Here is an 11,579-nt window from a genome sequence, read left to right as displayed (position 1 = left end):
AATTGTACATTATATACTGCAAGCCAATGGCTATTAGAAGTGACTTGAACCTCTTTCACACTAGCCACCTTGAAAATGTTTGTTTATATTGCACCTCAATCAAGCCTTCACTTCAATTTTTATTTCATGTCAATTCATTTTAGGGCCACTTTACACAAAAGCATGTGATTGATCATAGGGCTAATTTTTATGAATGGTCGCATTGGTCACTTTGCTATCAATCATGAGAATGAACTGTATGATCAATGACTGCTTTGTGTCACAGGACAAAAATAAAAGTCTAATGCAGGCCTGGTCTAATGATTTAACCATGGCAGAGTGTACACGAAAGTCACAACTAACTTAAGTTTGATGAAGTTCCGACACCAGGGGTTCAACATTTATTTATGAATATATCCATGAATGATTGAACAAGTTATAATATAGCACAGTTGCAAAAGAATATTTTCAGTTTCAAAGTCATTTATTCACTTCAATCTGTAGATATGAAAACCAGAATTTACAATATGAAATTAGACGGAATGTTTAAAAAAATAAACTTTTGCCTTAAACACTCTTAAGATAGTATACTAGAATGTTCACAAAAGTGTTTGCAGTTTTGGAGCAATATTTAAAGGTCAAGTCCACCTCAGCAAAATGTTGATTTGAATCAATAGAAAAAAATCAGACAAGCACAATGCTGAAGATTTCATCAAAATCGGATGTAAATAAGAAAGTTATGACATTTCAAAGTTTCACTTATTTTTAACAAAATAGTTATATGAACGAGCCAGTTACATCCAAATGAGAGAGTCGATGATGTCACTCACTATTTCTTTTGTTTTTTTTTGTTTGAATTATACAACACTTCAATTTTTACGAATTTGATGATTAGGACCTCCTTGCCTGAAGCACAAAATGGTAGAATAATGGAATATCATGTGTTCAGGGAGGAATGAAACTTCATTTCACATGACAATGGCGAGAAAATCAAAATATTTCATATTTCAAACAATAAAAAACAAAAGAAATAGTGAGTGAGTGACATCATCGATTCTCTCATTTGGATGTAACTGGCTCATTCATATAACTGTTTTGTTAAAAATAAGCGAAACTTTAACTTCAACTTTATTTTATTGAATTTTTCTCTTTTTATTCAAATCAAGTTTTTGTTGGGGTGGACTTGCCTTTAAAGATTTACAGCTAAGTTACCATTTTATGCATTAATTTACATCAATAATTACTTTGAAAAAAATTGAGGTTTGGTAGAGTTAACTGCCAGTATCCAATTTTGTACATTACTTATATGGGTGAGGTGTGTGCCAATTTCAGTTGTGATTGCACAATCAACAACTGAAATGGGGAGGGGCCAAAAAGCCCCCCAAAACCCTAAAAAGGCCACCCCCCTCCGCGGGCTATGCAATTTCAAAATGGCCTGGTCTATATAGGGTTAAATTACAAGATTCTGGGTTCAAATCTCTGCTGCACCTGTAACAACCTTTTGCAAGTAATCTACATTTACTATGCTCAACCTACAAGGGGTAAAGCAGTATCTGGCAAGAATATATTCCTTGCAATGTTGTTGTGCCCTGAAAAAAGGCTTGTTGGCTAAAAGCAAGGTTGATGATATCCAAAGTCCTATGCAAGCATATCAAGATGTTGTACCCCGTTCCAACCGCCTTACGATCCACCACAAATGCTGTAATTGTATTGCATAGCTGATCGCACAATTTTTTGAAACCATTCAAAAAATTTCTATGATCAATATGATCGCCGGGTTAACTAATACGATCTGATATGATATCATAGGATCACTAAGATTACTCCACGATATAGACCACGCTTTCAATAGTGGCGCGAATCGTGAAAGTGGGAACTAGGTATCAGATAACTTGATACGTACTTCGTACGAATGGAACGTTATCATTACATGGCTGCGAGCAAATTTGTACATCCCTATGCTGCACTCCTAACAGCAATGATGAAGGAAGACGGTAATGTTATCTTCTGGCAAAGTTCTTGTCCAAGGCTGCATTGGTTCGCTGGATGCTGAAAACATTCCTCTTGATCTGATCTTCCACGGAGCTGTTGCTAGGTAACCGCATTGTCCTGTAAACAAAAAAAAAGTGGAAACCATGGTATTAAATTCACGTTTTAGTATCATTTATTTCCAATTCTTGTCATAAAAATACAACAGGGGAGCATAAAATACAGTATAGAAACAATAGAAAGAGTCAGCAGGGGTCATTGACCTTTCAAAGGTTGGGCTCGAAATCCAAAATCAATTATATAACGCAAAGGAGAGAGTGGGGGGAAGGAGTTCATGAGAAATAACACCAATCAAATGAATGCACATATTGTTTAATAATATCATTAGATGATGCTCATATTTATTTTTTTTCAAATTAACCAACACTAATACCTGTCTCGTTCATAGTTAACAATGAACTTTGTGACATCTAAATCAAAGAATGCTGAAAATAATTGTGAAATTATTCACATTATCAACAGTGTTTATCACATCAGAGCGATGTCTCTAAAGGTCTTATACGAGCAACAAACAATGTATGTTTTACCTGATTGGACTTGTGACTTCAGAACTGAAAATTTCCATGAAAGATAAAGGGAATTTGAATCAATTTATTTTGAGTATACACTTTAGTAGACATTTAAATCCATTATGCAAAAGTGGAAATAAGTCAACTAGTTAACTCGAAACAAGTACAATTCGAAGTATACATACTCTAGAAATTTGGCATCTTTGGTCTTCTTTTTCTCCATTTCTGTCTCTGCTCTCTCTTCAGCCTGGATGAGATAAACAAATATATAATTTATTTTCCATTAATTCTTTTATTGCACACAGTGCCTGAGTTGAATTTATGCAGTCCAAAAAATTGTCTCAGTCACTGTCAACTTCAAACCCATTGTTTTATTGTTTTTTCACTCACAAAATTCTAATTTCTTCCACCTCAAAGCTAGTTTTGCAATCCTATTTATTGAACTGAGGTAGAATATGTCTATGACCTAAGGATTACTTTGTAAGATGGGACTGAGATGAAACTTTTCATTGATTCAATCCTCAGTAAAATCTATTACCATCTAAAACCTGTGTAGCCTACTATAAATTTGTTACAGTTGTTAAGCCATACATGAATTATAGAATAATTCAAGGGAAGTACAAGGAAAAGAAATGAAACTTACATTATATCTAGACACTCTGTCTTTTCTCTGTTCATCTCTCCATTTAGCATTGTCCATCATTTCAGCACGACGTCGTTCCAGCTCCTCAGCGTCCATCTTCCTACCAAACACAAAATAATGTAGTGAAGAGATGTAACTCTTTAACTAGCAGCAAAACATCTACCAAACACGTATCTATGATCGATTAAATGGCCTCATAATTCAATAATAATTACAATCATACTTGCTTTTATAGCGCTTAACACCTTCTTCATCAGAAGTCTCTAAGTGCTTTACAGTAATGCAGCATAATTACCCTGGCTTTTAATAGCAGAGCAGCCGTTATCCACACTGCATTTCAAGGAATACTTTCCTACCAGGTACCCATTCACCTTACCTGTGTGGAGTGCTGTACAATGGGAATTAATTTTCTGTTGAAGGAAAAAACCCCAAGGCTAGGAATCAAACTTATTTCCTCAGAATGAAAGACAAGAGCCATAACCACTGGACCACAATACCCCCGCTAATGCTTATAATCCTGTTTGTCCAAATTTTCTTTGATCTCAGTCTTCGATTTATCTGTTTTCATATTAGCTAACTCGTTCCAAGTGTTTTTATGCTGTTTTGAAGGGTTTGTGCCATCCAGATTCAAGTTGCTTCCTATTGATGCACAATGCTTAAAGGTCAAGTCCACTCTAGAAAAATGTTGATTTCAATAAATAGAGAAAAATCAAACTAGCATAACGCTGAAAATTTCATCAAAATCGGATGTAAAATAAGTCATGACATTTTAAAGTTTCGCTATTTTTCACAACAAAGTGATATGCACAACTCAGTGTCATGCAAACGAGACTTTCGATGATGTCCCTCACTCACTATTTCTTTTGTTTTTTATTGTTTGAATGATACAATATTTCACTTTTTACAGATTTGACAATAAGGACCAACTGGTCTGAATCATATGGTAACAAACAATGCTAATTCCACAAGTTCATGGAGGAATTAATTATTGTTATTTGACAGTGAGGAGAAAATTAGAATATTTCGTATTTCATATAATAAAATATAAAAGAAATAGTAAGTGGATGACATCATCAAATCTCCTCATTTGCATACTGACCAGAATGTGCATATAACTGTTTTGTGAAATTAAGCAAAATTTTAAAATGTCATAACTTCCTTATTTTACATCCGGATTTGATGAAATTTTCAGTGTTTTGCTTGTTGTATTTTTTCTCTTTTTATTTAAATCAACTTTTTGTTGGGGTGGACTTGCCCTTTAACAGTCCAACTCATATGATAATAATAATTGGCATTTATATAGCGCTTTATCAATCTACGACTGTTCAAAGTGCTTCATAATTATTATTACCCGGTCACTGGATTCATAGCATTCCAAGCAGCCTGTTAGGCGCAAACTTGCTAAACCAACCACAATGACGGTTGTTTCCTACCAGTACCCAATTAGCACCTGGGTAAGAGTGGCAAAGTGTGGATTGACGCCTTGCCAAAGGGTGCTAGGTGGGATTCGAACACACAACCCTCTGATTACAAGGCGAGAGTCAGAACGGCTACACCACGGCGCTTCAAGTATACGGATGATATGTAACATTTATATAGCACTTAATACAGTGTTTCTATTAAAAGCGTTGCATAAAATTACCCTGGCTTAACATGGCAACCCAAATCAGGCACATCAAGCATTCAAGGAATTTCTTCCTACCGGGTATCCCATTTACTACGTCTGGGTGGAGGGTGGCAAATGTAGAGGACATGAGTGCTGCATTGGGATTTGAACCCCAGACCTTGGGATTCAAAGTCTGGAGCCTTATCCACTGAACCACAACACCTCTACACAAAGTATTCAAATGTGTTTTGTACATTTAGCAATGTACATCAATATGAATCGATTGGGATGACATGGGCCCTTTAAATATAAGAACAATAATAACTGTACAGAAATTGGTTGGCTTACTTTGGTTTACGTTGTTTGATAGGTGACCTTGACCGTGACCTCCGACCCCTGTGCCTATCACCGTGTCTGGGATGATTGGAGGGGGTATGGTCACTCTCACTGCTACTCTCTCTATGCCTTCTTGGTGCTTTGTGGCCCCCCTGTAAGTATGTAAAAGAGAATCATATTCAATGAACAAAGAAAAAATATGTACTGCACTTTTCCCAAAATGGCCCAAAGCGCTTACAACTAGAAAAAGGATAAAATGAAATTTGAAATCCTAAAACTATAGATTGAGAATACAGGCCCAAAAAATACATTCGTAGGTTACCATTCAGATAGGTGTATGTGTAGTAGGTTTCTCGGTACACCATGTATCTTTCTTGGGCAAGTGTTGGTCCTGATAAGGACCACCCAGAGATTGAGTGGTTCTTTTCAGGACAAACACTTGACCAAGAAAGATACATGGTGTACCCAGAGGCAAATCAGGACCACCAAGAGATTAGGTGGTCCTTTTCAGGACCATCACTTGCCCAAGAATGATACATGTTGTACCGTGAAACCTACTATACTATTCTTCTTCACCATGAAAACCTTCAGAAGTTATGATATGTGTATGGTTTACATAAATGTGTATTCAATATGTTTGGTCTAGTTAATACTCACAATCAGTCCATAACCAGGAGGGATTTTCTTTTTGTGTTCATCAAGACGAGATGAAGAGCTTTTCTTTGTTCTTACATCATCTGATTCATCACTGGAGTACCTTCTTCTTCTGCTCTTCCTCTCTTCCTTCCTTCTTTCTATCCTCCGATCCAGCTCTGAATCACTATCATGAAGGTCTCTCCTATCCTTATTCTTTCTGTCATTTTTCCTTCTATCCCTCCTCCTCTCTTCTTCTGAATCACCATCATGAAAGTTCCTTCTTTCCTGGTTACTCCTCTCCTTTTTCCTCCTATCTCCTTTCCTTTCTTCTTCTAAATCACTATCATTGAAGATTCTTCTTTCATGGTTACCTCTCTCCTTTTTCCTTCTATCTCCTTTCCTTTTTCTTCCAAATCACTATCATTAAAGTTTCTTCGTTCATGATTCCTTTCCTCTCTCCTCCTTCTCTCTTTCCTTTGTTCATGTTCCGAATCACTATCATCAAAATGTCTCCTCTCTTTGCTCCTCTTGGATTCCTTCCTTCTATCTCTCATTGGTTCATCTGATGATTCACTAGAGTCTCTCCTTCTATCCATCTTTTTCTTCTTCCTTCTGATATGTTCTATTTCAGAATCACTCTCGCTTTCACTGTCAGTGGATGACTGTCTCCTTGATTTCTTGTGTTTCTTTGGTGCCTTGCTCTTCTTACTTTTCTTGGACTTTTCCTTGGCACCTACTTGCGCTTTTAACTAGAGAAAAATGAAATAAAAGAATTAAACATATAAAGAGAAAACACAAAAGAAGAGAGAACGACAGAACAGAATGTATAGAAGAAAATCAGAAGAAAGTGATAATTGAAGTACAAAGAAATCTTTAATTCCATAAAATGACTGCAATATATGATGAATATAAATAGAATGTGTCTAAAAACACTGATTCTCATCAGAACCTTTGATCATTAAGCACTTAATGTTTTATGACCATATATAGCTTAAATATGATCAATTCAAGCTTAAACATTTAGATTTTTTTGTCCTTTAATAACTGTCATAAAGTCAACACAAAGAATAGAGTTTCCGGGAAATGTCAACTCCTAAAAAGAAGCAGCACTAAATGAATGTATTTATATGATTCCACTACATCTTATATGATTCCACGACATTTTATGATTCCATGACATTTGCTCCAAGGACAATTGTTCCGATGGAAAATCTGCATGTTAGGCCACACATGATAAAGTAAATGCAAATAAACCATAATCATCATTTTTACATTATTCTGAACCAAAAACTCTATTTCAATGCTAAATCTAACCCTATGCCATCTGAGACATTGAGACTGGAGCAAATGTTGCAGGAGCATATATGTCTTGTCACTGCATATACACACTGAAATGACCTCAAAAGACATTGTTTACTCACCATTTGTTGGAGTTGCTTCATTCTAATGGGATTATTCATAAGAGCCTTCTTGTGATTTATTTCTTGTTTTCTATAGAGACAAGAAAAATGAAAAAAAAAAGCATTAGCAGTACAGCGGTTTATGCATAACTGGGTCCCATTTCATAAAGACTCATTATGATAACAAATGCACAATATCTATAACAAATTTACTATCAGCCAATCAAATTAAATGATTTCATTCAAAACTGTCTGGGTGGGTGTTTCACAAAGCTGTACGTAAGTTAACAGCGACTTAAATAAGGACTGGTGAACCTTTCTTACGTGCTAAATATTCGCCAATGTAAATTAATGGTGAATATCATTTACCACAAGAAAGGATCACCGGTCGTTCTTAAAGTCGCTCTTAACTTACAAACAGCTTTATGAAACATCCACCAGAAATGATGACCAACTATCCTTTCCACAATTAGCATGGGATAAGAAGAAATTAAACAAAAGAAACATAAATGTAAACAAAGATTTGACATTTTTAGCTTGCCATAAGTTTAGCACAGAGTAAAACCAATGGCCTCAGTTAAACTGGACATCTGAATATGGGGCATGAACTTTAATTGGAATATGGCTACATAAAAAATGGCAATTAGGAGAATCTTTGATGAATCCTCCCATCATATCTACAAAATTCTCGCCCACATCTTACAAAGAGTTAAGATTGATCCAATCAACCACAACTATGGAAAGCCACCAACGTCATAAATCTAAAAAGCATGCTTGTTCAACATATTTTCTTGATACGATGTCCATTCATACAGTTACAATTTTGTTAAAAATTCAGTGTGCTTATCTTTTTTCTTTACATACAAAGGACATTTTTTCAAATTTCCAGAGGAAAAAAAATGACATTGATGGATGTCCATACACTTGCGGTTGATTGAATAAATCGTAGCTCTTTGTAAGACAGGGCCCAGATGATATCACTTACTTGATAGCAAAGAGAGGATCCTCCTTCACTTTAGCAGCCATATCTACAATAAGACCTGACCCTCCTCCACTAGATGCTTCTTTGGTCTAAAAAAACACAAAGAAATAAATTAAAAACTATAAAAATACTTATAAATCACAGCGGTTTTCAAGATAAAAATAACCTAACCTGGATCTACCTCTCACGGTGGTTGATGGAATCTTAAAAGGGAAATAAAGATGAAACTGAAATTGAATGTCCAACTGTGTTTAAAGCTTGTGTATAGTTTTGGTAAATCCACCAAAATGCACCTATCACTATTCCAATTCATTGCTAGCTAATATGAATGGATATGCCCTACAGCAGTTATGATGTGGAGGATATGAAATGAAATTGTGTTTTACAGGATAAATTTTGCGATTTTACATGGTAATTTAACTTGATCGGGTCACCCGATCAAATTAAAATATCTGTGTGTTTTTGTCTTTCAATTAAATCATGGAATGGGCTGAAACTTTCAAGATATGTTCTTTGTCTGTAACTTTTGGATATCTAATCACTAAATTTATAAGATAAGTGCTTGAATGCCCATTTTTTAATTTAAAACAAGCATCGCCGAGAGAGGGCGCTATATATCCAAGATTTGAATATTTGAAATTTTCTCAGAGAAGTGCAGTTGGAAAAATACCTAACGGTCTCTACGCTTCAGTAAGACTGTCATATTAGATGATATTCGATTATCAATCACATTATTGACCCTTTACCAAAGCTATACACAGGCTTCAATATCACCATGGGTTTACAATATCTTCAGTGAAACCAGAAAAGTTCTGATCAATGTTAACACCAAAGCTTGCCCCTTCCTGTCAGCTCCAAACTTTCATCTGAAGCAGGACAGCCCTAAATTTCAACTAAAGCCAGTTAGCCCCAAACTTTCAACTGAAGCCAGACAGCCTCAAACTTTCAACTGGCATAAGACAGCCCAAAACTGTCAACTGAAGCCAGTTAGCCCAAAACTGTCAACTGAAGCCAGTTAGCCCCAAACTTTCAACTGAAGACCATGCAACCTTATAGTCATAAAATTGTTTAATTCTACTCACCTTTGTTTGCTGGTGTTCCATGATGGCTTTATCAACTTTCTTTCCCATCAAATAGTCTTCTTCGTTAACTTTGGGTTGGTTGTACATCCAATCAACTCGATCTTTCTTTTTCCTACAGCGCGAGAGACCAAAACAAATCATCAGCGACCACAGTTCATGCATATTAAAATAATTCATGCTCTGATGTTAGCAAGTATTCTCATAAATCATAGAGAAGTACAGGTATTGCATTTAATAAATAAATACTGTCCTTTAAAACTGGTTCCGTAATGTAAAAAGGTCCTTTTAAATCTATAAACCTATTCAACATTCCTAACAGTTCTTCAGACAGGTTGCCCAGATTAAAAGATTTGTCAAGATAAACAAAAATCTTTGAAGTTTGTCCTCGACTGGACTGGACTTTCGTCATTCTGAATCTTTAGGAAATGATAAAAAGTGTTGTCAATATACCAGGCAATATGAAATGATGGTCTAATAGTCTAGCCAGGGGCCGCGGAATGGATTTCAAAGTGGGGGGGGGGCGGCTGACTATGCAAAAAGTTGCAATATGATCATTGTACACGGTTTTGGAAAAAAGTGGGGGGGGGGGCTGAAGCCCCCTCAGCCTCCCCCCCCCCACTTCTGCTTCCGCGGCCCCTAATTCTGACAGAAGCACTTCCATTCTTCCTGTGTGAATTGTTCTTGGTGGGCGAGTCCATGGTATTCAAAATACTATCAACGGAATAACTCACTTCAAAGTCCCACTGTCCTCCCCACGTTTCTTCATTTCTTCAAGATCTCTCTCTTCTTGCAGCTGTCTCTTGAGTTCAATCATCTTCTGGCGTTCCTTCTTCTCTTTCATCTCTCTCTTCCACACCTCCTCCTGGTTGTCCAGCCGTTGAGGATGCCATGATTTCTTCATATTCTGAGAAAAACAAAACAAAGCATCATCACGAAATTTTCATGTCCACAACAAAGGGGGTCTTAAACATGTTTAGAGTACTGGGCCGATTGCACGAAAGGGTCTTTGCAAGGACCGTCTTTCGTGTCGCCCATCTTTTATGATGCGCCATGTGAAACGCATTTTAAATAAATCATCTGCAAACATATTTCATTCGTCCGTTAAATTAAACAACATATTTGTTTATAAAATGATGTGATATATCATGAAATTGTATAAAATTTGATTTAAAAGCAAACTAACGAATCTTATTCTTTATCATAAATTTCAGAAACAACCCGCCTATAGCGTATCATAAAAGATGGGCGACACGAAAGACGGTCCTTGGAAAGACCCTTTCGTGCAATCGGCCCCAGCATCCTACATGCATGTGCATGGATTTGACAGTCTATCTTGTTTTCAAAAGCAAGCTCATTCAATCACAACACACACCAAACTCATTGAACTTTTGCATTATTTTTGTTTCCCCCTTTTATTTGGAGTGCTTTTGGCATTTGCAACCACATTCTACCCGATTTTGGAGAGTATGTTTGACTAGTATTACACGGACGAATCCTGGGCTCCGGTCCGCTATGTATACCCAGTTGTTGTGTGTCCGGACAGGTTGTGTGTCCGGACAATCAATTTTAGAAATTCATTTGGAAAAAAATACAAGCAAAGTTTCATCAATTTTTAGTACAAAATGTTAGAAAATATTATAGAGAACAAAATAGAAGATGATTGCAACTATTGAATTCATATTTTTAGTGTAATCTAAAGACAAAAAAGAAGGCTTCAAAATTGTAAAGTGTCCGGACACCCGACCCCCCATCCTACTTCTATCAATCACTACATTACTAGTAATACTACGGTCCCACTAATACAAATTCGTGTCACCCACATTACACAAAAACTTACCAAATCTCCACCACCCATCTTGAATGGAACACTGGTATTTATCAAGCACAAAAAAGTCAAAAATATGACTGACAAACTATACTACTCATTGAGTGGCACTCAATAAAATCGATAAGATTTTATAGTGACTGCGCTTAGATTTAGAAAAAACGTTCTCTGAATGATACTGACTAAGCTAACTGTGGCTATCACAGAAAACTAAAGTCGAAGTCACGGATTTTGATCCGATGACCTAATCCGGAATCCGATCCGACGGCCGGCTGTATGGCTAATCGCCACGACATGGCACCGGGTAGTTGAGCAACTTCTGTGAATAGCCAAAGGGGCGTTCTACGAGGCGTGTAGCCAGGGGATGGTCGCCCCCCCCCCCTCCCCCCACACGCTCCCAAAAAGGAAAAAAAAGAAGGGGAAAAGGAGAAAAAGAAAAAGCGAGAGTAGAAAAGGGAAGGAAGGTATCGCTTTTGTTGTTTCTAACAACCTATATACGAGACTTATATTCTCTCTTCATGCTAAAAAATTT

At 36.5% G+C, this 11,579-nt stretch overlaps 1 protein-coding gene across 1 annotated transcript; it reads right to left on the bottom strand.

Moving 5' to 3' along the window:
- Window positions 1-1,161: 1,161 nt before the first annotated feature.
- Window positions 1,162-11,263, bottom strand: LOC121417389 (pre-mRNA-splicing factor CWC25 homolog). Its single transcript, XM_041611082.1, has 11 exons — window positions 11,060-11,263; window positions 9,954-10,126; window positions 9,223-9,334; window positions 8,144-8,229; window positions 7,180-7,249; window positions 6,188-6,507; window positions 5,780-6,110; window positions 5,135-5,274; window positions 3,181-3,280; window positions 2,723-2,784; window positions 1,162-2,088 (listed from the first exon to the last, which is right to left on the bottom strand). Exons 1-11 carry the CDS (start codon window positions 11,075-11,077, stop codon window positions 1,980-1,982), a joined length of 1,521 nt encoding a protein of 506 aa, XP_041467016.1. The 5' UTR covers window positions 11,078-11,263; the 3' UTR covers window positions 1,162-1,979.
- Window positions 11,264-11,579: the final 316 nt, after the last annotated feature.

Source organism: Lytechinus variegatus, chromosome 1, assembly GCF_018143015.1.
Source record: "Lytechinus variegatus isolate NC3 chromosome 1, Lvar_3.0, whole genome shotgun sequence".
Taxonomy (NCBI): Eukaryota; Metazoa; Echinodermata; class Echinoidea; order Temnopleuroida; family Toxopneustidae; genus Lytechinus; species Lytechinus variegatus.
Note: the sequence above shows the minus strand (reverse complement) of the source record. Positions and strands in the feature narration are given on the sequence as shown.

Excerpts from the sequence above, each read along its gene's own strand:
- LOC121417389 (XM_041611082.1), bottom strand. Across the intron at positions 6,508-7,179 it reads TGAAGCAACTCCAACAAATG|TTAAAAGCGCAAGTAGGTGC; the intron begins GTGAGTAAACAA and ends ATTTTTCTCTAG. Across the intron at positions 6,111-6,187 it reads AGGAATCATGAACGAAGAAA|CTTCAATGATAGTGATTTAG; the intron begins CTTTAATGATAG and ends TGAAAGAAGAAT.